Source organism: Balaenoptera physalus (genome assembly GCF_965194825.1).
Source record: "Balaenoptera physalus genome assembly, chromosome: 1".
NCBI classification, from domain to species: domain Eukaryota; kingdom Metazoa; phylum Chordata; class Mammalia; order Artiodactyla; family Balaenopteridae; genus Balaenoptera; species Balaenoptera physalus.
The window spans coordinates 169,655,475-169,682,409 of NC_138882.1; the positions used below are offsets into that span (position 1 = coordinate 169,655,475).

At 43.6% G+C, this 26,935-nt stretch overlaps 1 protein-coding gene across 2 annotated transcripts in view; it reads left to right on the top strand.

The window, feature by feature from the left end:
• Positions 1-26,935, top strand: part of CSMD2 (CUB and Sushi multiple domains 2) — a 652,460-nt gene that overhangs the window by 572,581 nt on the left and 52,944 nt on the right. For both annotated transcript variants that reach the window (XM_082415250.1, XM_082415251.1), the window contains exons 47-53: positions 2,688-2,876; positions 5,288-5,434; positions 8,122-8,310; positions 20,218-20,403; positions 21,224-21,418; positions 23,156-23,329; positions 25,474-25,647. In XM_082415250.1, coding sequence (XP_082271376.1) covers positions 2,688-2,876; positions 5,288-5,434; positions 8,122-8,310; positions 20,218-20,403; positions 21,224-21,418; positions 23,156-23,329; positions 25,474-25,647 — 1,254 coding nt within the window. The remainder of the gene's footprint in view (positions 1-2,687; positions 2,877-5,287; positions 5,435-8,121; positions 8,311-20,217; positions 20,404-21,223; positions 21,419-23,155; positions 23,330-25,473; positions 25,648-26,935) is intronic.

The following is a 26,935-nucleotide window of genomic DNA, read 5'->3' on the forward strand; positions in this document are numbered from 1 at the left end:
CTTGCAGAGTTTCTGCTGAAAGATCAGCTGTTAACCTTATGGGGATTCCCTTGTATGTTATTTGTTGCTTTTCCCTTGCTGCTTTTAATATTTTTTCCTTGTATTTAATTTTTGATAGTTTGATTAATATGTGTCTTGGCATGTTTCTCCTTGGATTTATCCTGTATGGGACTCTCTGCACTTCCTGGACTTGATTGACTATTTCCTTTCCCATATTAGGGAAGTTTTCAACTATAATCTCTTCAAATATTTTCTCAGACCCTTTCTTTTTCTCTTCTTCTGCAACCCCTATAATTCGAATGTTGGTGCATTTAATGTTGTCCCAGAGGTCTCTGAGACTGTCCTCAATTCTTTTCATTCTTTTTTCTTTATTCTGCTCTGCGGCAGTTATTTCTACTATTTTATCTTCCAGGTCAGTTATCTGTTCTTCTGCCTCAGTTATTCTGCTATTGATCCCTTCTAGAGAATTTTTAATTTCATTTATTGTGTTGTTCATCATTGTTTGTTTGCTCTTTAGTTCTTCTAGGTCCTTGTTAAACGTTTCTTGTATTTTCTCCATTCTATTTCCAAGATTTTGGATCATCTTTACTATCATTACTCTGAATTCTTTCTCAGGCAGAATGCCCATTTCCTCTTCATTTGTTTTGTCTGGTGGGTTTTTACCTTGCTCCTTCATCTGCTGCATATTTCTCTGTCCTCTCATTTTGTTTAACTTACTGTGTTCCTGTTGTTTTTGGTGTCTGCCCCCAGTGAGTTTGGTTCAGTGGCTTGTGTAGGCTTCCTGGTGGAGGGGACTGCTGCCTGTCTTCTGGTGTGTGGGGTTGGATCTTTTCTTTCTCATGGGCAGGGCCGCGTCTGGTGGTGTGTTTTAGCATGTCTGTGAACTTAGTATGACTTTAGGCAGCCTGTGTGCTAATGGGTGGGTTTGTGTTCCTGTCTTGTTAGTTGTTTGGCATGGGGCGTCCAACACTGGAGCTTGCTGGCTGTTGGGGGGATCTGGGTCTTAGCATTGAGAGGAGATCTCTGGGAGAGCTCTTGCTGATTGATATTACATGTGGCCACGAGGTCTCTGGTGGTCCAATGTCCTGAACTTGGCTCTCCCACCTCAGAGGATCAGGCCTGACACTTGGCCAGAGCACCGAGACCCTGTCAGCCATACAGCTCTGGGAATTCAGGCAAGGTCACCAGGAATCATCTCCAAATGTTAAAGACTTTCAGCTTACTAACCAAGAGGAAATGCCTGCCCTTTCATTTTTGCTGATGGTTTCCTTTGCTGTGCCAAAACTTTTTAGTTTGATGTGGTCCCATTTGCTTATTTTTGCTTTTGTTGCCCTTGCCTGAGGAGACAGATCCAAAAAATATTGCTAAGACTGATTTCAAAGAGTATACTACCTATGTTTTCTTCTAGGAGTTTTATGGTTTCAGGTCTTAGATTTAAGTCTTTAATCCAGTTTGAGTTTATTTTTATATATAACGTGAGAAAATGGTCTAGTTTTATTTTTTTACATGTAGCTCTCCAGTTTTCCCAATACCACTTCTTGAAGAGAATGCCTTTTACCCATTGTATATTCTTGCCTCTTTTATGATAGATTAATTGCCCATATATGTGTGGACTTATTTCTCTCTACTCTGTTCCATTGATCTATGTGTCACTTTTTGTGCCAGTACTATACTGTTTTGATTACTGTAGCTTTGTAGTATAGTTTGAAGTCAGGAAATGATAACTCCAGCTTTGTTGTTCTTTCTCAAGATTGCTTTGGCTATTCAGGGTCTTTTGTGCTTCCATACAAATTTTGAAGTTATTTGTTCTAGTTCTGTGAAAAATGCCATGGGTATTTTGATAAGGATTGCATTGAATCTGTTGATTGCTTTAGGTAGTATGGACATTTTAATAATAGTAATTCTTCCAACCCATGAACACAGAATATCTTTCCATTTATTTGTTTCATCTTCAATTTCTTTCTAGATATCTTAGTACTAGTAATCAGGTCACAGCCATGCTCTGCTGTTTCCTTCTGTTCCTGGTGTAATTATCATCATCTGTATAATTTATGGAGGCATGCCATACATATATTATTTAGTATAATATGGTAATATATTATATTATAATATATAATCTTAATATATAATTATATAAAATAATATATAATTATATAACATTTTGTGTAATACAACAGCCCTGTCAGGTAGGTGTTATCTTTTTGGGTTGGAGATGGTGAAGCTATTGCACAGAAAGGAAATAATTTGTTCAAGACCACACAGGTAGTAAGTGACAGAGGTGGACTATAAATCCAGGTGTGTTTGACTCAAAATCCCATGGGCTTACCTCTGCCCTATACTCTCCTTGTACAAATCAAACTCATTTAGCTCTTGGATTTGAGGATGCCTTACAGTTATCTGTATGTATGTATCATCCCCACCTGCTCCAAAGCCCGTATCTGAGCTAAGAAGTGATTCCAACCAACTGACCAAGCCTGAGTCTCAGCAATATAGTAACATTGACACAGAATCTGAGACCAACTCATGCCATGGAGCAGTAAAATGATGGGTATTGGAGTCTTGCTTGAATGTGCTCAAATACCGTCTGGTTTTCCAATGATTGTCTTCTTCACCAGGGAAAAGCCAATGTGTTGGCACTCGTTCCATCTCCATCCCATGTACCTGGTATTTCTCTTTCTTTCTCCAAGTGCACTGCCCAACGAATGAGCTTCTGACAGACTCCACAGGTGTGATCCTGAGTCAGAGCTACCCGGGAAGCTATCCCCAGTTCCAGACCTGCTCTTGGCTGGTGAGAGTGGAGCCCGAATATAACATCACCCTCACAGTGGAGTACTTTCTCAGTGAGAAGCAGTATGATGAGTTTGAGATCTTTGATGGTAAGTAAATCAAATTGTTCCCTGCTACGGATAGCACAGACTGGCTTCAAAACCCCTGGAGTCTATGATGCAACCTCCCAATTAGGACTTTCCAGATGCTCCACCAAGGTCTTTCCCTACCACAGAAACTCCAGTACCATGGAAGCTGATGAGTTGTATGAGCAGGGCTGCTCATGTTACAGCCTAGACCTGCTACAGCACCCTTTCTTTAATCTAGCCACCACTCAAAGCTAGCCCCTTGAATGTCAACCAATAAATGGGTCATAGCAGTACTCCCAAGTGAAGAGTATGCTGCTTCCAAAACCCAAAGAGGTCTACCAAACACTGTACTTCTTTCTTGGTGGTAGGAGGGGAAAGGTGAAATAACCTGCTCTTTAATTTGGAGGATATGTCTCAGCATGCCCCAGACCACAGGACCCTAAAAAATTCGCCTGACTCTTTGTAGGGTTCCTCTCTTACCCTTTGGAGCATGTGTCTTGCAAAGGCATCTACACTAATTGTCCCTTCTGGCACATCAGATCCAATTAATACAATGTCATCGATATAGTAAATCAATACGCTGTATTCTGCAGGATGTCCAGATGGTCCACATCTCTTCATACTACATTATGACAGAGCAGGAGAATTAACATAGCTCTGAAGCAAGACCGTGGATGTATACTGTTGTCTCTCTCATGTAAATGCAAATTGTTTACAATCCTCCTTTCTGGTGGGTATAGAAAAGAATGCATTGCTAAATCAATAACTGCATTTCATATAACCAAAGCTATGATAATCTGCTCTAATGAATATACTACATCTGGCATAGCTACTGCAGTTGAGGCTACTACTGGGTTAAGTTTTGGGGACAAGACTCCATTTCTTACCAATCCCATTCTTCATATAACCCTGTTGTAACAAAGGAGCCATAATAGTGCTTTGGGTCCCAGGTATCAGCATCAATTCACACACTCTGTATACAAAAGTCTTCCAAATATCCAGACATTCCCTTTTCCCCAATATTCAGTTACCTGAATTAATAGTGGTGGGTCTTTTGGGATAAAGACTCGGGAATCACTACCATATACAACTGGTGTTATTTTGCAGGGTCCTTTTTCATAAGGACCCAGCCCCTCCTTCAGCCAAAGTATTCTGGAGTAAGAAACGAAACCTGGCTCAAGTCTCCAAATTACTCCAGGGATTGGAACTTCTACACCCTTTTGGTTATCTATTCATGATCTGTTTTGTTCATATGTTCATTTTTTTTGGCCACCCATCTATCTTGCCCTTAGGAATATCATGTTGTGTGAGCCATCTCCATAGATCCTGCAGGTCAGGCCCTCCTGGCTGCCATCCCAACCTTGCTGCCCATTTTAGTAATTATGCCAACCAGTGCTTTTGCCTGGCCTCTGTATTTAGGCTCCTTTCCTCCCCATCAATACTAGGAAGCCCAGCTTTGTGACAGCCTCTCCTCCCATCAGTTTCCGCCTACAGAGGACAGCCAGTTCTCAGGTTGTTGATGATGTTCACCCTCACGCCCTCAGCAGCGCATTCCTTATTGCTTTAGGAACTGGTGTGTCCCCCAGATCCTCCTGAAGGACACGGTCAGCTGGTGGGTGTTCTGGTCTAATACAGCAGACCTATCCCAGCATGCCATTCCTCTGAGCCATTTGACCCCTTCCTTCATAGTCTGTCACAGCAGTTCTGATGGCTCTCCTTTGTTTAATGTGGTCTATTACTTTTGCCAAGCTCCCAAGAGCTGTATCAGCAGCATATGAGAACCATCACTCAGGGCTCTTTCCAGGATAATATATCCTGTGTTTTGGATTATCTAGTTTTGTACTCTGCCTCCCTTGAATCAGCACCCTTGGGATGCACTTCCAGGCATCTAAGGAGGAGAGAAAGAAGAGGGAGGCCTTTCTGGAAGAGCCTTGGTAGGGACCATTGGGGAGCTATGTTATTTATGATATTGAGACATGATGATGTTTTCCTCTAGCTTTATTGCTATCTATTCACTCATAAATATTTTTTCTCTGTGGCAGGGACTGAACTGTTTTTAGTATGCACAAGTAGGATGGTGAGATAGAAAATGTTCCCAGGTTGAAAACCAGCTCTTCCTTTAACCCGCTGCTTGACTGTGGGCAAGTCCCAGGATGGCAAATAGATGTCGTCTCACCTGCCAACTGCTATGTGTTGTCAGGGACTTCTTGGATCCCTGCTTTAGGGCTCAGGAGGGGAGAGCACCTAGAGCAAAGCCTGTGGATACTGAGAGAGGAGGAGATGGACCAGTGATGGTGCTGAGTTACCATCCCAAATCTTCACGTCTTCACTTGAGGAGGGGAAAATCTGAGGTGGTTACATTAAAGGTATCACATCTAGTATCTCTGATAGCTGTGATAGTCTGTAATCCTGTGTCCACACTCTCCTCCCAGGTCCCTCAGGACAAAGTCCTCTGCTGAAAGCCCTCAGTGGGAATTACTCAGCTCCCCTGATTGTCACCAGCTCAAGCAACTCTGTATACCTGCGCTGGTCGTCTGACCATGCCTACAATCGGAAGGGCTTTAAGATTCGGTATGCAGGTGAGTAAAACATAAAGACTCATGAGAAGGGCCACGACCCCTGAGCCCCTTACGTTTCTCACCCAAAACAATAAGCTGTGGGCCATATCCTCGTGCCTGGCGGAGCTCCTCCACAGGCCGGGGGACTGGCTGCCTTTGTCCTCCTCCTAGCCACTCTCACCTATAGCTGCACAGCGTCCTTGACATTTTCCCGCCTCCCCTTTTTCTATACCTCTCCCCACTTTTAAGCTCTTCCCTCTTTCTGTTCATACTGCCAGCCTGTGTCTTTTGGATAAGTTTATTATATATGACCTGATAAGGCCTATAGGTGGTCCTGTCCCTAACACTGCTGAAATGTTAATAAAAGGTCCTTTAAGCCAAAAAACCCTAAGATGTGGGTCCCCAACTGGCAAATATTAGACAAGCAGCAAACGATGGGTTACATTCCAAGTCCAGGAGCCTCTCTTCTGCTCTGCAAGCCATATCTCATAGGCAGAGTCAGATCGAGGGCCAGTTCAACCGGATAGCTGACCAGCCAGCCATCTACAAGGAGCACAGAAATATCCTTGGAAATAAAATGAGATGGAGAAAATCAAAGTGATCTGAACTCCCATCACGGGGATTACTGTCTGTCGCTGGAAAGAAAAGCTGCTTGCTGCCCATTTTGCAGGGCAGTGGGTCCGTTGAGCTGCTGGCTGGCTCTGTGAGCTTGGGAGCAGAAATGAATTACTTAAGACCATGGCGAGTTCCACCAAGCACCGGTCCCCCTGCAGCACTCTTTCCCCTGGCTGCCTTTAGCCTGAGTTCCAAACAAACGTTGGACAAATTTTCAAAGAATATTGGTTAGAAGGGATGTCAGATATACATATTACAGCCTGAGTTGTCCCTTGTCTCAGTCCATCTCTTCTCATGGGCTGCCGACTTGGAAGACCAACCCAAACTTAGCGGGCTATCGAAGTCTTAAGAAACTCTTAGGTATGGCTTTGGGGGTGGGGGGGACCAACCAGATGAAGCTGAGGGGAGCCTGGGAGGAGAAGAAGCTTTACTCTCTCAGCGTCCATTTCCTCCGCAAAGTGGACCCCAAATTCCTTTCCCCCACGCACACAAGAAGGAGGGTACCTTCATGCCCCCCAGGGTCGGCAGTCGGCTCTGTCACTCAACCTCTTCAGGCCTCGGTTTCCTCATGATGGAAAAGAAACCTTAAGCCATCTGTCAGGGAGGTTCAGGCTGAGTTCCTAGAAGCTACTAACACAAAACAGAAATAAAGCAATTTAGCAGCATTTCACTATGCTAGTTGCTAAACTCTGAACTAAAAGCCATTAAGGAGTTGTGCTTCCCTTGATGTTTTTAAAGATTAATCACATGTTTGTGGGTAATGAGTCAGTTATAATTACAGTACATACGCCACATAGAAAGTGAATTAATTACATGGTGAAACAATGAGTCCTTAATGGAAATACAGTAGAGTCGTGTACTTTGCACATGCCTCTATCACTGTGACTAAGTATATTTTATAACTGAGGTTCTTGTTCTTGACCGAGGTAGACTTGTAGATACCACATAAACAGGACACAGGTGGCAAAGCAGAAGCAAGGAAGCGTTTCTGGCTTGGAAAGGAGGTATTTAAAACATCAATTTCACCAGCAGAGGGATGTGATCACGTAAAAGGCCAGAGGACCATACTGTGGGGAGGATGCAGGAAGGGTCCTGTCATCTTCATCCTACCTTGATCCCATGCCAGGGACTCTTAGAGCAGATGAACGGGCTTCCTCTCTGTGCTCCTTTGGTCATCCCTCTTTCCCGGCCTCACAGAACTTCCCCCGAGCGTCCCTGGCAGAGGTTTTTATTGCCAAGTTCTCTAAGGCTGGGGTTTTTGTCTGTTCTCGTCACTGTTGTATTCCCAGCACTTAGAACAGCACCTGGCATATAATAGACACTCGCTATCTGTCTGTTGAATAAATGAATGAAATAAGTTGAAACCAGACGTCGAGAGGGAATTAGGACTGTGGATTTGATGCCCTGGGTTGCCACAGCTCTCTCTCCCCCCATCCTCCACACACAGCAGAAAGCAGGACAGGGACCATTTACTGAGTGCCCTGCACTGGGCTGGGGGCTTTACAGACACGATCCCATTTAAATTGTCCCAAAACCTATGAGGGAGGCATTGCCAATCGCAACACACAGGTGAGGAAAGTGGAGCTGAAAGCGCCTCAGTGATTTGTCCCAAGTCACAGAACTGCGGAAAGGTGGGAAATGGGACTTGAGCACAGCCCTGACTCCAGAGGCCTCGCCCCTGTGGTCACACCCTTCTGGAACCAACCCCATTGGGTTCTATTTTCTGTGTCCCTTTGGGATATGGTGGGATTCGAGAGCCTGAACTCAGCTGCACAACTAGTGCTGCCTCCAGGTGCAAAGGGGACCCAGTGCTTCATGGAGCTGTTTTTTTCTTCTGTTTTCTTCTCTTTCCTTTCCTTTTTTTCCTTTCTTATCCTTCCCTTCTCTTTTCCTTTCCTTTCCTTTCTTTTCCTTTCTTTTCTTTGGCTTTCCTAAACTGGCTGCTTTTCAGTATCAACTTCCTCACTAGCAGTGGACCTGGCAGTGGTGAAGACAGGGAAAGAGAGGGAGAAGCAAGGGGGCGGGGCCTGCGTGAAGGACCACCTCTGTCCTCCCACTGCGTGTGGTCCCCTGACCCTCATCTTGTTGTCCAGCTCCCTACTGCAGCCTGCCCCGGGCTCCACTCCACGGCTTCCTTCTGGGCCAGACCAGCACCCAGCCTGGAGGCTCCGTCCACTTCGGCTGCAACGCCGGCTACCGGTTGGTGGGACACAGCATGGCCATTTGCACCCGGCACCCCCAGGGCTACCACCTGTGGAGCGAGGCCATTCCTCTCTGTCAAGGTGAGAAGCAGGTGGGAAAGAGGTGACAGGTGGCTTGGGTCCTACCCGCAACTTGGGCTTGTCCCAGGACCAATCACTTCCAAATGTGGGCTTCCTCATAGATAATTAATGCATTCTTTCAGCAAACATATACTGAGGACCCATAAGATCTGAAGCCCTGGGGACATACAGGTGTGTGAAACACAGCGTCAGTGTTTTCAGAGCAGAGAGGGAGATGGATATGTAGCCACAAAAATGCCAAATGCCAGAGGAAGGAAGTGCTATATCAGGAGCGCAAACAGTACTGTGGGAACCCAAGGTTAAGAGGGGACCTACCTGCTCCTGTACAGCTAGGGGGCTTCCAGAAGAGGGGTTGCTTGGGCTCATAGAACAAGGAAAGTTGAGGGCCAGGCATTGGCAAGGAAAACATTCTAGGCAACAGCAAAGGCGTTCGCAAAACCACAGACTCTGAGAGAGATCACAAAATATGCAAAGCAATTGGGGCTGGCTGAAGTGCCAGGTCAGGTGGGAGGAGGCGAGGGGCGGAGGGAAGCAGGGAGACCAGTGACCATCACCTACTCAGTCATCAGCGATCAAGCACGTGATATATACCAGGAAGTTTGCATGCATTACTTCTGATCATTTATGGGATTTTTTGTCCTTAAAGTAATATACATTCAGACTAGAAATCTGAAGAAGAAAACAGAAACTATAGATAATGCCAAAGAAAAAGTGAAAATGACCTATAACCCCATCAACTGAAATCACTGCTGTTAACATTTCCTTTGGTCTTTCATATATTGTATATAAAAATGGCATTATTGGTGTACAAAGCTCTTCATATTTTGTTAGCATCTATCACATGATTAAATACACTTCATCATCAATATTTGCAATGGTTTTGTAGCATTATAGAAAAACTGTCATTTATTCAAGTATCATCCTATTGTTGGTCGTTTGACTTTCTGTATTTTTTGCTACTATAAACAATGCTGCTGTTAAAATCCTTATAATTCCGTCTTTGGGACCATCCATATTTATTTCCTTAAAATAAATTCCCAGAAATGAGATTATTGAATCATACCTATACAAAGTCTACAGCTTTTGATACTCATTGCCATCCAGAAAGTTTGTCTTCACTTATACCTCCACCAGCAGCTTATTGTCTTTCCTCCCAGATTCTCAACATTATATACTGCATTTTAAAAAAGAAAGAAAAAATTTACCAATTATATAGACAAAAACAAGAAATCACTTAAGGTTGAGGTTCTTGTGTTTTGGTTCCCAGCATGGTGACGTAGTTTTTTAATGACATCTGTCTTCTCTGACCCTCACAACCTTCTTGGGCCTGTGCCTGAGCTTTCTCAAAGAACAGAAGCAGGGCATCATTGATATTCTCTTTGATGCTTTAAGCAAAGTTCACAGAGGACTGATTGTCCGCAAACGGCAAACGTCTTTTGGCTTCAGTTTCCATTTCTCTAACTGTAGCCACACAGACAAGTCTTTTTCCCAAAGTTCTAGTAGGAAGCAACCAGGCCTCTCACCTCTATCTTTTGTCACGTCCCAAAACCAAGCTCTGTCCACTCATCCCCACACTGCTCTGTGCTGCTTCTCCCCATCCCCAGCCCCAGCCCAACTTCCTCTCCGATGCCCTCCCTCTGTGCCATTCCCTCCGTGCTCTTTGGAATCCTGGTTCCATGGCCAACAAGTGTACACCCTCAGTCACCGCCCAGAAGGCTCTCTTCACTTCCTTCCTCCGCGGAGACTGTGGCTCTCCTCTGAGAACACAGATGCTGGGGCCCTTTCTGGGGAGGGTGCTTATCCCCTATGTCCCACAGAACCCAGGGCAAAAGGCCTGGCATGCTTCCCTTTCCCTGCTGCTGCTTTCCAAACCATGACTTCTCCACTGACAAACACAGCACATTGGAGAGTCTATGCATCCTAATGCTTTCTCTTTCCTTCCCCTGCCCCTTCTCTCACTACGCATTCTCTCCCTCAGAGGCCTCATTCCACCACAAGCTTTCAGGTACTTTGTGATTCTTCCCCCTCCTCTCCTACCCACCAGAGGTGTCCCTTTGGGTTTGGCGCACCGTGGTGTGTGATGAAGATCACTAGACAGCCTGGTAGTCTCTCAGGCTAAGAGGTTACCTTCTGTCCTCTCAGTTATCCAAGAGAGAAGGGCCAGGGAGGGGCAGTGACGTGAGCTGCCTGTGGCACCTTTCAAGCTGAACACTGTCTCTCTCCAGCTCTGGGAAACTTCCATCTATGATCACTCCATCCCCTCCACTTTCTCTGTTCTCTTTTCCTGCAACCCAGACCTGCTGGACCTCCTGGGCTGATTCCCTGTATATCCAGTCCTTTTCTCTCTCATTTTCAGTCTCCGTCTTTTTGGTCTATATTCTGTGAAATTTCATTTATTTTTCATTTTGTCGACTGAAAAAAAAGGCACAGCCTAAAAGTTGAGAATTATGTTTTATTTGGCAGAATTAAGCCCAGAAGAGAGCCTCTCAGTTATTCTAATGTTTTTATTAACATCTGTTAGACCCATTGAAGGGAATCAGAGGCCAGAAATAAGGCTTCCCAGACCAGTTTTTGTTTGTCTGTTTTAAATTAAAGGAGTTCTTAGGTTAACCATTATATATCTTTTTCCACCTTCTAATTTGTTTCCCCCACCCCCAAAGGTACCAATAAAACAGCTCTTTATAATGAAAGTTCTCTAAAAATTGATCAATTTAGAAGTTCCTCCAATTTAAAGGATCCATCGTCTGGCCATTAATGAGATATATGTAAATAGTGGATTCAAAACCAATAAGACGCAAGAGCCATCCCCATAAGAAAGTGTGAAGGCTGTAGCCTTCACAAGATCTAGAAAGTTTACTCCCAAAAACAGTCTGAGAAAGTAAAGGTCTTCACTGTACAGGCTGATGCAACAACGGTTAAGACGGCAAAAACCCCTGAGAGTTGGCAGACAAAACACTGCTCAGAATCCCAGTCTATTTGATTGCCAGATGTGTATCATATGTGCACCTTCCAGATGGCAGAGACCAATTTTTGAAAACACACACACACACAAAACACCTAAGAAGATCAGGTAGAAGATTTACACCTCAAAGACACAGGAAGAGAAATGCAAGTTCCCCCTAGAAGAGCTTTTGTTTTTTTAAGGTCAGAATTCTGAAAAGATGTTTTATCAAGCCGACTTTTTTTTAACTTAACTGCATAAGCAATAAAAGAGCCCCATATTGGCCATTTTAGGTTGAGATCTCCTTTAATATAATTTTCCCAATTAATTAGGTACTTGCAAGTATAAGACATGAATCTGGCTGGGGTGTTAGCTGGAGTTTGGCTTTCTGATGCCCCTCATTTTTCTGTTTGAGAGACTCTATTTCCCACTTTAAAGCTGAATTTGTTGAGGATAAAAGTTACCAGTGAAATTGTGTGGTGGGCCAATGTGCTGCTTATGAGCTTAATTCCTCTAGGTTTCTACCCTAGAGTTGTTTCAGCTCCTCTTCATGTCTCAGGTTCTCCCTCCCGAGCACTGCTCCCTCCCGAGCTCAGATCACAGAATGGCCGGTTCTTATTTCGTGCAGAGAAAGTTGTTTAATTAAAATGAGTTGGTTTCCCTGTTAGCAAGTCCAAGCTCGCTCTGCTCGCCCGCACGACAGGCCAATAAATCAGGAGACGAGGTGCTGAGGCAACAATACGACTTTATTCGGAAGGTTGGCAGACTGAGATGATGGTGGACCAGGGTCTCCAAAAAACCATCTGATGGGGTCTGGATGCCAGTTCCTTTTATAGAATCAGAGAGGGAAGTAAAGTAAAAAGGGCCATCAGTCTTGCAAAACATCTCCTGGAATGGCCAGCCTTGGGGAGGGGAAGTGTTAATTTCTTCTTTCTTGCAGCCATTCACAGGTGGGCAGGGTTCCCTGAGGCAGGCCATGATGTATGATTATAATAACAAAAGCAACAAAAAGCAAAGGCTAAAGTCAAAGAAACAGATCCAGTCAAAATTGTCTCTTCCCTGTAACAGTTCCCCACTGTGAATGTGCATTCCACAATCTTGTGGAAAAGGGGGTGACAACCATTCTAACTGCTCTGTCAGATGGATCTATCTGGGAGTGTCCGCCATTGGTGCCAGTGTTCCAAATGATGAGATTTGTCTTCTTTTTTTCCTCTTTGGAAGTGTCTGCTTTACACCTGTAGACTTAAAAAATATTCGCAATCTAAAAAGTTGAGAGTTATCAGGAATTTTGAGGGCTTCAAGCCCAGGAGGCCACATGTCAAGTTTAAAAATTTAGCGTTTTTCTATGTATGGGAAGATGCAAGTGTCTGGGCTCACTGAAGTCATTCCTTTGATATGTACCACAGCTATCTGGGGTCTGTATCCTGTATTTTCACATTCTGAGTTTCTTCATGGCTCACCATAGGAAATGGCTGCAATCTGATGCCTGCTAGATGGCAGGTATTCTTCTCCTTCCTGAGTTTCCTCAGGGCTCACCGGCTGACGTTGGAGGGCTGCAGTCTCTGGTGACTGATCCTCTCCTCTTGGTCAGGAATTTGACCAATACTTGGGAGACATGTCTTGATCAAATTTTGTCCCACGGTGCTGGGAGGCTCATCCCAGTTCAGGCGAAAATTGTTGATATGCCACTCCAGGTGCTAATTTTCGGATTAGGCCCTATTGATAATTAAAGATTCTCTGGATCCTCTGTCTAATTATGATCAGGAGACATTTTCCCTTGTTGCTTCTTCCCATACGTAGAATCACACTATTGCAATTATTTTATGTTATAAATGTGAGAAGTTTTGTTGGGGGCCTGATTACACACTAGGCACTGTAACAGACAACAATCTTATGAAATAGACAGGATATAAGTAATGCAGCTAGTAACATTGACAAAGACATAGTGCAGCAGGGACACACAAAGCACAAACAATTTGGAAACAAAGAACAAATTAAAACGATTAGTATAGCTAGTTGTCATTCCACTTCCAATAACGAGTGACCAAAGGAACCATAACTGATTTAATGAGCCATCCACAGTTTCACTGTACTGGTCATGCATACTTAGACATGCATGGCTTAATCTTTGAGACAAGCATATGCTACTGGCAGGATCAACCAGGTAGAGAGAAAAAGATAAATGTTTCATCTTTGTTTACAAAGGCATACTTTATCAACTTGTTGTAGGTCATAGCATAAGAGAAAAGGTTTTTTTCTGAAAAACAAAGATTAAAGCCAGTATATTTCCCAAAGTCATAAAGTTATAAATCATATTTACCAATTCATTCAGTCCCATATTTACCAGTTCATTGATTAATTGCTATTGATCCGGTTGACGTTATCAGGTTTTCCATTAGTTTTGTCATTTGTCACCCAATCCAGTGATATTATCTGAAGGCTATCAGAAACTTATATTTGTCAAAAAGTTCCTTTTTATGAGTCTTCTTGAAAATCTTCATTTTGTTAAAGCATCAGGACAAAACTTAAAATAGCATGGTTAAAGATTTGAGTACAATGCAAATAGCAGGAAACGGATATCTCTGTGACATATAACATTTTAGAATAACTAGAATTATGATTGATAACATATCAGGACATCATATCAGATGTTAGGGATTCCATATAAATTTTGGAATATCTATATTAAATATTCTATAACCTAAGGTTCATCTCCAATCACTTGACAATGTTTTTGAAGTAATTTAACATACCAAATAAACTTAGTTTGACATTCCTCTCTGAGATGCTGTTTCAAAGTATCCCAGAGTCAGCTGGAGGCTAAAAAGCTTTAGTCAGATTTTGATATTTGGGAAGTTTGTTAAAACTATCAAAAATGTTTTAAAACACAACAGGATCATAGGTCACTGTGAAACAATACTTATTTATTTAACCAAAGTCACAAAACGATTAAAAGAAAACAAATACGGATCACCTAAGGGCACAGAGACTTATACAATCTGTTATCAAAAAGGAGCACTTCTAACAGAGAGAGAGATCAAATTCGTCTTGTATTAGCTTACTTAACAGAATCCATTTACTTAGTTAACTTCAATCTAAATTTAGTTAATCCTGACCTTGTATAAAACTTTCTCAGTAAAATGTAATTCCATTCCTCATAACTTCTTAACTGAAAGCACACATTCTACCATACTGAAATGTTTTATTATTTTCCGTAGCTTTAATTATATATTTAAATTAGAATCCCCAACTCTTAAAAACTTCATTTCTAGTGAAAACCAAGAGATAAGTAATAGTTACCAAAATCTGGAGAAACTATTTTAGATGATTTTTAGAACATAATTATTCTTATAGAGTTTACCTAAAAGCCCTTATCTCATTTCCATTTACTTTAGAGTTTCATCATATCAAGTTATTTCTCTTGCTGACAAATTTGCAACAGGTATAACAAGACTTTATTTAACTTCTATTAAACCTAGGTGCAGTGAAAGTATTATACTTAATGTTGATGGCTCTAAAGACATGTCTATATTAATTAGATCAACAAACAATCATTAATACCAGGTATTAATTTAATACTAAATATTTCCCAGTTCATGTGAACCTGGAAACTCATTTATCTTAATTTCTCTTGTATTTAGAATTGTTTGGTTTGTAAGCACGTACTTTTCTTTAAGCCAATTAAATAGAGATCATTTACAGATTAACCTCAGCCATGTTATCCAAAGACAAAGACACATACAAACACACAAACAAACAGAGAGACATCGTAGCTCTCATTTCAAAATTTCAGCCCTGAGTTGGGTACAGCAATGTAAAACCCATCAATTTACAAAAGAGGTTGGATTAAAATTGGGTTTCTGACAGATGGAACAAATCAAGCTCACTTGTCTAGATGGCTAAACCCTTTTTACTAATATTTATGGAAAACAAGTTCTAAATTACTTTACCCTCTTTTTCAAAATTTGCATTTTAAAAAGATGGCAGAGTTAAGGGTTCCTGAGAAGACCAGAGAGGACATTTGCATCTCAAAGATACAGGCAAGTTTCTCCTAGGATGACTTTGTTTCCCCTTTGTTGGTCTCTGAGCAGACAAAGCCATTACAACCTTTCAGGCCTTTTTCATATTTCTCTGGGTACATTCAGCGTTTTCGGCCGTATCCCTATTATTGAAAACCGAATAAGCCAGTTGGAACAAATCGTTCATTGGAGTCTGAGGACCAGCAGTTGCTTTCTGAATTTTGCTCCTGATGTCTGGGGCGGACTGGGCCATGAAATGCATAGCCAAAAGTACCTTGGGGGAGGAGGGATCCACATCTGTTTGGGGTCCATGGCCCTGTAGGGTGAGGTCCCCTAGTTGGCATTCGGAGGTTGTAAGAACGAACAGTTTTGTACTTCTCCAGAAACTCCCTTGACCGGGATAGACTGAGAAGTTTTCTGTGCCACCTTGGCATTTACCACAGAATATGTGGCACCCATATCTATTAGAAAGTCAATCAACTTGTTCCCCACTGTCAAAGTTACCCGGGGCTCCTGAGGGGAAATTAGAATTGGACGCCTCAAGTCTAAAGGAGTCCCCTGGCCTCTTACAGGATTTCGGCGCAAGGGAAATTGCCCTGCTGCAGAAGTGGCTCCCGGTCCAAATTGGGTGCTCTATCGGGTCTTAGATGGTGATACTAAACCAGGTTCCTGTGCTCCAGGGGTTACTATAGAAACTGCTATTTGATCCCCATGGGTAGGGGGACCAGGAGGCGGTGAATATGTTGGCAGCATGGGGCTGGGGGGGGTGGTGCAGGTGGAACAACTGCCAGTGCAGCCTGCTCAGCCACTGGGGGAGCTGGATAGGCTGGAGGGGGGGGGGGGTTAAGTTTTGAAATAACATGTCCCCACTCTCATTTTCTCCCTCTTCCCCCTGTAGAATAGGTTCCTTCTTAGGTTTTCTTTCAGATCGCTGCACCATAAGGTGGCAGCCCTCTGACTTCTTTTCCTCCTGATGCAATAACATAAATGCTTCTACATACGGAATCTCATCTCTTTTCCCTGCTCTTTTGCAAAACACTTCTAACTGCGAGATCGTATAATTGAGTGAGCCATTCAGGGGCCATCGTTCTTCTGATCCTAACATATATTGGGTCCACACCCTATGACAAGAGTATATCATGCCTTTCTTAGTCATAGGCTCACGGCTATGTTTTGCCCATGTATCTAATATACGCCTCAAAGGGCTCTCTCTCGGGATAGATGGAGTATTTCCTATTTTTATAAGTTTGATAACACCAAAACACAAAAGACGCAGACAAATTCCAACACAAAAGGCACAAACAAATTCTAGCATCGATGCACACAAAACCAAAACAAAACCAATGAACTAGTTCCCAAATCAGGTACATTTACCCTACAAAACCAACGAACTAGTTACCAACGAACCAGTTCCCAAAATCAGGTAGAGTCCAACAACAATTCCCCTCTCCAACAGGGTACCCCAAGCAAATTGGCTTGTCCCATGAAGGAAAAGCCCAAACAGAGGGGGGAATATGTTCCCTGTGTGCACACCAGAGCGACTTACCCTCCAAAATCGAGTCCGTTGACTCGTAGAAGTTTGTCGGTTCCTTGCTTCAACTGCCAAGTGCTGGGGTAGCCGGTGCTGCTTCGGGGAACTTTGAAGGGAAGATCCTCAGGACAAATGATCCTGGCAGCTGCTAGGGCCTCGCGCCGATATTCCCCGACGGGGACCTGCTAGCCACGAGCAGCAAGGCTCCCAGCTGGCTCAGCCAAATCTGTTACCGAGTCCAAGCTCACTCTGCCTGCCGCACACCTGGCCAATAAATCGGGAGGCGAGGTGCTGAGGCAAGGAATACGACTTTATTCGGAAAGTCGGCAGACTGAGACGATGGCGGACTAGGGTCCCCAGAAAACCATCTTATCAGGGTCTGGATGCCAAATTCTTTTATAGAATCAGAGAGGGAAGTAAAGTAAAAAGGCAGAATAGAGAGGGAGAGGCGGGGAGGAAGTAAAGTAAGAAGGGCCATCAGTCTTGCAAAACATCTCCCGAAATGGCCAGCCTTGGGGAGGGGAAGTGTGAATTTCTTCTTTCTTGCAGCCATTCACAGGTGGGCAGGGTTCCCTGAGAGAGGCCATGATGTATGATTATAATAACGAAAGCAACGAAAAGCAGAGGCTAAAGTCAAAGAAACAGCTCCAACATGGAGTCAAAATTGGCTCTTCCCTGTTGCATGCCCGTGGGACCACTGCACAGTGTGAGGACTTGCCTCCACCACTCGCGCGAGTGTCTCAGTTGCCTGAGAAAGCCCTTCTCGGCCAGGAGGAGATGTCCCTTCTTCAGAGCTAAAAGCTCTCATGTAATATTTTCACTTTTATCCCAACAAATTCTCGTATAGGTAGCTGATTTGAGGAAACACGTCAGGTCAGCCTCCTCCCTAACCATTCAGCCCAGACCGCTCGGTATCTTTCGACTGAGCAAATCCCAGTGTCTCTCAACTGGGTTCTCCTAGTATCTTTCAAATGGGGAGCCAGGTACCTGTTGGACACCACCAGATAAAACTCAGGATCTTCAACCAATAATCAGGAGCTCCAAGAACCAGGAGAGATTCACCCGAATTTGTCTGGATTCTCCGAGGAGGTGGATGGGCGCCAGAGGCCTCTGCTGGTCCAGATTCCAGATCCTTGTAGAGTTCAGGTGAAGGAGAGAAGTCCGCTCTAGGCCCCTTCGTCAGTCACCAAAACTGTCGACTGAAAAAAAATGCACAACCTTGTTGACAAAAATTAATCAATAGTCAATCTATGAAAGAAGTGGAAATTTTTATTGGAGCCAAATTTGAGGATTATAACCCAGAAACAGCATCTCAGAAAGCTCTGAGAACTGTTCCACCCGTTAGACGTCAGAGTTATATAAGTTTTTTGAAGCAGAGGGCTCTACGTTAAATGACGTATTATTGACAGTTTACACAATCCAGACCTAAATGTCATCGTGGCCCCTTACAAGATCAAGAGGAATGTTATTTTTTTTTTATATATAACTTTTATCTTTAATTTATTTATTTATCTTTGGCTGTGTTGGGTCTCAGTTTCTGTGCGAGGGCTTTCTCCAGTTGCGGCGAGCAGGGGCCACTCTTCATCGCGGTGCGCGGGCCTCTCACCGTCGCGGCCTCTCTTGTTGCGGAGCACAGGCTCCAGACGCGCAGGCTCAGTAGTTGTGGCTCACGGGCCCAATTGCTCCGCGGCATGTGGGATCTTCCCAGACCAGGGCTTGAACCCGCGTCCCCTGCATCGGCAGACAGACTCTCAACCACTGTGCCACCAGGGAAGCCCCAAGAATGTTATCTTTTAAGGGGTTGGCTTGTTGATGGTAGGAGAATGTTGCTCTTTATGGTTGAGCAGGTATGTCTGACAATGGGGGAGGTTTGGTCGAGACATAAGGCAGATACACGGTGCACACTAGGCAGGGAGAGGAAGCCAAAGGGCAGAGAAAATTTTTTGTTTAAGTTTTTCTTGTCTTGCATAAAATATGAATTTTATTTCACAGCCTAAAAGTTGAGAATTATGTTTTTATTCAACAGACTTAAGCCCAGAAGACAGCCTCTCAGCTAGCTCTGAGGGACTGCTCCGAAGTGGCAAGGGAAGAGCCAGGATGTATAGGAGTTTTTGCAACAAAAACCAGGTGGTCAAAACATCAAAAGATTCCTGTTAATTAAAGAAAACCAGACATCTCAGGTTAATGAGTTTAGCGCTTTTCCCTGTACCAGATGCCAGAGTCAGGGCTGGTTGAAATCATTCCTTTGAAATGCACCTTAGCTATCTAGGGCCAGCATCCTGTTCTTTCCATTCCTGAATCCCCTCAGGGTGCACTGTCGTGGGCAGCTGCTGTGGCTGAGGGGGCAGCCTATTTGTCTCCATCCTGAGCTCCCTTAGCGCTCACCGTTGGGGGTGGCTGTAGGGCTGAGATGGCTGCAATATCCTTTGTTTGCTGAAATGGCAGGCAGCCATATCTTTGTCTACAATTTCCACCCCTTCTATTTAATGCTTATTTTGGTGATCCTATTTTTAACTTAACAGAGCCCTTCCTTGTTCACTTTTTGTTGTTCTCTTTTCAAAGCCCTCTCTTCTCATTTTATTATACGTCACCTTGACATTCTCAAGATCAGAAGTTTAAAGTTATATGTCTTCTGTTACCTGAGTTAGTTCTGTTTCCTAAAGGAGATTTTTCTTTCTATTTTTAATCTTATCTTTGTTTATCACTTTCATGCTGCTGGTTTTCTTCATTTGTATAGTGATCTTTAATTGTTCATATTTCAAAGTAAAGGCCAGGTTGATTTTTCCAGGTAACAGATGTGGGTTACCTTTGCTGTTATTATATGCAGCTATCATTGCCCACTAGGTCTCTCCCATGAATAAGAAGTTGAGTTGAGTATGTGGCAGAGATAAGCAGACAGAGGGGCAGGCTTTAGGCTGAGAGCCTTTATATTTAAGGATTAAAAGAGCTTTATTCCAGGATGCCTACTTCTACCATAGCATCCCTAATTCTCTCAAGGGAGTTCTTTTCTTTTTTTTCTTTTTTTTTTTTTTTTTTTCTTTTTTTTCCTTCAGTGGGTAAGAAAACCCTCTCTGTTTAGTTTGGAGAATGGCTGCCTGAATGTCTCTACCCTGTGTTTGTGGGAAGGGATGGAGAACTGGTCTCACCCCATAGCTCCCTCCTGTATATTTTGTGCCGCAGCTTCTCAACTCCATTTAATCCATCAACACACTTCTATCTGCATTTCATCTTCCAAAGCTTTTTTGTTTCATCTCCTCTACTGATCTTCCCATTTTCTTTTTTGTTATGAGGCTTTTCCCTCTTATTAGTCTTTACTATCATTTTATTAGGGCCTCAAGGGAGAGGAAAGATAAAAATATGTTCTCAGAACACCATCTTGAAGCAGACATGCTCATGACATTTTTTTCCTCCGCTAGCTCTTTCCTGTGGGCTTCCTGAGGCCCCCAGGAACGGAATGGTGTTTGGCAAAGAGTACACGGTGGGGACCAAGGCTGTGTACAGCTGCAGCGAAGGCTACCACCTCCAGGCAGGTGCCGAGGCCACAGCAGAATGTCTGGAGACAGGCCTATGGAGCAACCGCAATGTCCCCGCACAGTGTGTCCGTGAGTCCTTGGGTAGGGGAGGGGGGTGTGTCAAAGGGCTGGGTAAGCAGCTGAAAAGATTCCTGCAAGGAGCGAACTAAAAATCCAGTAATGGGACAAGACATGCCCATGGAAGCTGGGGACTCAGAGAGCTGAGACAAGTGGGTACTGCCATCTACCAACTTGTGTTCCCATTTGAAACTGCTTCAAAGCATTGATAGACCATTGCTCCCTGAGATGTTTCCATAAACCATCACAGAATGTAGGAATGACTGGTCCACTTCCTTTTAGATGGAAAAACTGTCAGAAAGTTGGCATGAATGTCCTTTGATCACAAAACTCTAAAATAACAGAGATATACTTCAGTTTTAAGGCCAAAGTCACACACTGGCAGCCTAATGGGCTATGTCTAGTCTGAAGATACAAAGTTTTGTGTTTTTGTTTTTGTTTTGTTTTGGTTCTTTGGCCTATGCAGTGCTTTATTAAAAATTTTTGAATCTCTTCCCAACATTTTAAAATCAGAAAATTTTACATAAAAATTCGTATTTCTAGCTTCTCTTGAAAGAGGCAGATCTGACCAATTGGAATTTGCAGTCTCACATCCACAGTCAACACTGACTGAGTGCCACCTCCCTTTCTTTTTTTAATTGGGCAGATCTGCCCACCCCAGGTTGTGAATTCCCCACCCAGCTCACTTCACTCATTGACCACACCTGCCTGGGGACTAACGGCTCTTGGATTCATCATTACTGCGTGACGGCCTCCCAGTCCCCAGCTCTGGGTCGTCAGTGTCTTCTATAATTAATTTATTCATCCTCCTCTCTACTTTTTGCCTCCCCAGCTGTGACCTGCCCCGACGTCAGCAGCATCGGTGTGGAACACGGCCGATGGAGGCTCATCTTTGAGACGCAGTACCAGTTCCAGGCCCAGCTGATTCTCATCTGTGACCCTGGCTACTACTACACTGGCCAAAGGGTCATCCGCTGTCAGGCCAATGGCAAGTGGAGCCTCGGCAACTCTATGCCCACCTGCCAAAGTAAGCCCAGGAGGGCAGGGTGGGCAAGTTTGGCACAGTGCCTACACCCTGAGCCATCTCATACCTGAGCTGAATTGGGGAGGGGGAGAAGAGGAGTATAGCCAGGGATTGCAGTGAACCTCCTTCTGAACACTCACCTAGAACCAGGAGCTGGGGAGAGGCCTTTTCCTTTTAGGAAGGACTTCTCAGCATCTTGTCCTCTTATTAAAAAGCTGCCTCTGTCCAGGTGAGCATCCACTAATTCATTTATTCCACATTCATACCAGGTATTGTAGAGGTATGAGGAGAAAAGGTTGTGGTTCCTGCCTACAAGGAGCTGAGAGTCTACTGGAGAGGCAGACAAATAAAGAAGCAAGGATAACAAAGTGTGATAAGACCTATAATGGGAGTGTGTATAGGGGGAATGAATATAGAGCAAGGGACCAGGCCACCTAAGTGTGCCTGCCTCTCCTCCATTGTAAGTTGTTTTTCTTTGGTTCTTTAAGATAGTTTCAAAGCTCAGGGTCCCTGGGAAGCACCTCTGAGATGGAGGTTTGTTAGGGAATGCCCTTGGGATCACCACCTGGGGAAGGGAAGGGGAGGGGAGGAGGAGGGGGAAAGGGGGAAAGGAGGGGAGAGTGAGGGGAGAGGATGGGGATGGAGAGGGAGGGGAGGCAAGAGGCGGAGAAGAAGTAGGAGTGGGAAGATGGAGAAGGTGATCGCTGATGCAGTATCAGAGAAGGCCTCAGCTGACCCTGCAAAGAGCTCTGAATCTTGGTGGCCCTTCAGAACTGTCACAAGTTAGGGCAGGAGGCCTTTATACTTCCACACTGACCAAACACTGGGTGCAGGCTGCCCCAGGAAGAGAGCATGACCTTAGGTGGGAGGACTGTTTAACCAAGGCAGCCTGAAGAGGGCTCGCAGCAAGGGGTTGTTTGCCAGCAGCTGGGGAAAGAAGTCCTTCAGTCCTAAAGGGGGTCTGAGTGGGTCAGCACAACATCCACCAGTAGGGATATTCTGATGCTATTTACTCAATCAGTAAAGATGTGACAGAGGAAGGAAGTGCTTGTGAAGGGACAGAAGGAGATCACTTATCAGGGCACAGGGGGACATTTGAGACTGGGTAGGAGGAGTGGTATCTTCCCAACACCTATGACCCAAGACACTGTTACCTTTGTTCATCCAAGTCCAGACTCCGAAGTGGAACCATGTATGTGACAGAGTAGGAGTCACGAGCGTGGAACAGCTTCCTTACAACGAAGGCGCTCACGTCTCAGTGCAGCCAGTGGCGTCTGCAGCGCTCTGTGGAGAAGGAGTTGAGGTGCTGCCGGGCTCGGCAGAGGGCACAAGGAGAGTGCCTGCCAGCGTCTGCCCTGGACGCCGAGGAGCGCACCACACGGTTGCCATCTCTCTGGCGCCGTGGTCCCTAACAAGGGTGCACATCCAAAACCCCTGAGGAGTTTTGGTTTTCTTTAATACACATGCTTGGGCCATATCTCCAGAGACTGTGAATCGTGGGTCCAGAGTGCAGCCTGGACATTTTTAAAGCTCCTCGGGTGCTTCTGGCGATACCTCCAGTTGAGAATTACGGGCCCAGCGTAACAGCACAGCCATCACGGTGGCGACCCGTATTCTGGTCATGAGTCCCATTAGAGTAGGTTGAACAGATCTTGTTTTTGTCATTATTCTTGCTAATCAGAAGCAGCACGTGTCCCGTCTCTCGGGGCTGGCTTCCTGAGCATTTTGTGGTCTTTGTAGTCATCTCCTGTGGAGAGCTCCCCATCCCGCCCAATGGGCACCGCATCGGAACCCTGTCCGTCTACGGGGCGACGGCCATCTTCTCCTGCAACTCCGGGTACACGCTGGTGGGCTCCAGGGTGCGAGAGTGCATGGCCAACGGGCTCTGGAGTGGCTCCGAAGTCCGCTGCCTCGGTAAGTGACCTCCCTGGACCTCTCCTGTCCCTTTTCCCCTCCTCAGGATGGGTTAGATCTTTCCAAAGCTGCATTCCAATCTTTGAACAGTACTGTTTTACCTACTGTCATAAAATGCTCAATCCAAATAGCTAGTGGCATCTACAAGAACCAAAACCCTGAACTAGCTTCCCTTGGAGCGCCCAAAAGAATGAGAAGAACTTCAAGTCTGAGGAGACAAACCTTTGAGGGGCTCTCATTCTTTTTTTTTTTTTTTTAATTTTTATTTCTTTATTTATTTATGGCTGCATTGGGTCTTCGTTTTTTTTTTTTTAATTTATCCCATTTTATTTTTATTTATTTATTTTTTTTTATTAACATCTTTATTGAAGTATAATTGCCTTACAATGGTGTGTTAGCTTCTGCTTTATAACAAAGTGAATCAGTTATACATATACAATATGTTCCCATTTCTCTTCCCTCTTGCATCTCCCTCCCTCCCACCCTCCCCATCCCACCCCTCTAGGTGGTCACAAAGCACCGAGCTGATCTCCCTGTGCTATGCGGCTGCTTCCCACTAGTTATCTATTTTACATTTGGTAGTGTGTATATGTCCATGACACTCTCTTACCCTGTCACATCTCACCCCACCCCCTCCCCATATCCTCAAGTCCATTCTCTAGTAGGTCTGTGTCTTTATTCCCGTCTTGCCACTAGGTTCTTCATGGCCTTTTTTTCCCCTTATATACGGAATCTAAGGGAAAAAAAAAAAAAAAAGGGGGGCTCTCATTCTGATCAAAAAGACACCCCCTTCTTATTGGCCCTTGTATGATGGATGAAGCCCCAGTCTCCGCCTCCAGGGACACTTTACAGAGACACATTCCTGCAACACACCTAAAATACCATTTATATTATTGGTTTTTCCGTAAGATCTTAGGGGAAAACCCAGACAACTTTTTGACCAACCCAATATGTATTAGCAAATTTTACACCCATATGTATACAAAAATACAATATTATATGTACTATATTATATAATAAATAAATATTTTTGTCATTAGCTTGTTTTATGACAAAAATATGTCAATGTATGACAAAAGCATAAAAACCAACCTGGCTTACAAAGGACAGAGTTATCATTTCCCTCATAGTTAATCCAGTCCCTGCCTAAACATTAGATATTAACGTTCTCTCTTCTCTCACACCTTTCTTGGACCCCTCAACTCCAAAGGACGGTCCCAGCTACACAGACCCAACAGCATAGATTGGACGGTCTGTTCCAGAGTGTACAGTGCTGCCCTCCCCCTGTCTCAGGCCTCTGTTAGAGACACAGTCATGAGTTATTTCCACACAGAGCCAAAAAATGCTAGTGGAAACACTAGAAATACACTCTACCTAAACCCCATTTTAAAAAATTAACTCACCTAGGTTTATATTATCTGTGTTCCTTGCCACTCAAGAAAGAAGGATGAATTTAGCTGAGCCACCTGGTCTTACATGATTATTTTCAACACGACCAGACTTTTTTTTATTCTTTTTCAAATTCTTTTCCCATTTAGGTTGTTACATAATATTGAGCAGAGCTCCCTGTGCTATACAGTAGGTCCTTGTCGGTTATCCATTTAGAATATAGCAGTGTGTACACATCAATCCCAAACTCCCTAACTCTCCCCCCACCCCCACCCCATTCCCCGCTGGTAACCATAAGTTCGTTCTGTCAGTCTGTAAATCTGTTTCTGTTTTGTAAATAAGTTCATTCACAACTAGGCTTTGACTGCTTTAATGAGACCACGGTGCCCTCCATGCAGTCGATGCTACGGAAATGCTGGCTGATGAGAAAAAGAGGGGGACGATCCCAGAGGCAGGGCAGTAACAGTGATCATTTCTCACCCATGTACAGACACAGAAACTAAAGCTCAGAGATGGGTAGCCATTTGGAATGCAACCTTGGGATTTGGGGTTGCCAAGTCTTCAACACCATTTCTATCACATCTAGGATTCCTGAAATCAGTCCTGGATGCTGCAGTCAGGGGGAGGTGGGAAAAACGATGGGTGGTCCTTTTCCCCACTGTCCATGTCTCCCCCTCCCCTCATTTGACCAAGTCCCACCTTATTTTCTATACGCTCCTCTTCAATTTACTCTCTTTTCCCACATCCCACCAAAGCTGGACACTGCGGGACCCCTGAGCCCATCGTCAACGGGCAAATCAATGGGGAGAACTACAACTACCGGGGCAGCGTGGTGTACCAGTGCGACGCCGGCTTCCGCCTGATCGGCATGTCTGTGCGCATCTGCCAGCAGGATCATCACTGGTCAGGCAAGACCCCTTTCTGTGTGCGTAAGTATGGTACCCACTCTCCCTAGTCACGGGCTCAGGTGCAACATAGACTTTCTCTTGTGTTGTCTTCATTAGGTTAGCTAGAGGTTTTTGTATGTTTTGTTAATGTTTTTCAAAGACAATAATTACATCTGTTGTTTTCAGTTTTCTGCATCATTAATTATTGCTTTCACCTTTATTATTTTCTTCCTTGTGATTAACTTCTTTGTTCATTTTCTTGCTTTTGAATTAGGAATTTAGTTCATTTATTTTCAGTCTTTTCGTTTTTATTGATTATTATGGATAGAAGTGTTTAAGGCTATAAAATTTCTTCTGATCACTGCTCTAATTATATCCCACAGATTCTAAAAATTAGTGTTTTATTATTTCTCAGAAATTCTGTAATTTTGATATTAATTCCCCCTTTTGCCTAGAAGATTTTTTTAATAAAAGAGTCCTTTCCAGATGGAAGGAACTTTTTGATTTTTACACTGATATTCATTTCTAATTTATTGCACTGTATATAATATTTCTACTTCATGGAATTTACTGAGGCTTCCTTTGTGGCCTAATATTTGATCAGTTGTTATGAATGTTCCATGTGCATTTGAGAAGAAAGCGTATTAGTGTCTTAAGTTCTATATATAATCATAAGACGTGCCTTATTGATTTTGTTGTTTATGTCTTCTGTATGCTTACTTATTTTTTTGTCCACCTGACCTGTTTGGTTCTGAAATTTGTGTTTCAAAGTTTTCTTTTATTAGTGTTCTTCTATTTTTCCTTGCATTTCCCATAGTTTCTGTTATGTAACAGTAATTGCTTTATTTGGTACATAGATATTCATAACTATTATATCTACATTGAAAATTGTGGTTTTAGCCTTTAAAAATATCTTCATTATCACTTTTAGTATTTTCTAGTTTGAACTGTACTGTGTCTAATACTATTAGGCTTATGCCTCCGACTTTCATCCTTTGCCCATTTGCCTGGTATACCTTTAACCACCCTTTATTTTAGACTTTCTGAATCACTTAAATTAGTTGTGTCTGTTATATACATCATAGAGTTGGGCCTTGCCTTCTGAGCCAGTTTGAAAATCTTTTTCTTTTAATAGGTTAGTCAAATTCATTCACATATATTGTTATAACTTATATGTTTGGTTTTAATTGTCATGTTTAATTATTATGTGTAAAATATAATACACATATTTCTTTCTTTCTCTGTATGATGTGTTCTCTTTGCTTTCTTTGCTTTGCTTTTTTTTTTTCATTTGATATTTAGGAAAGGTTGTTAACTTGTATGTCCCTTT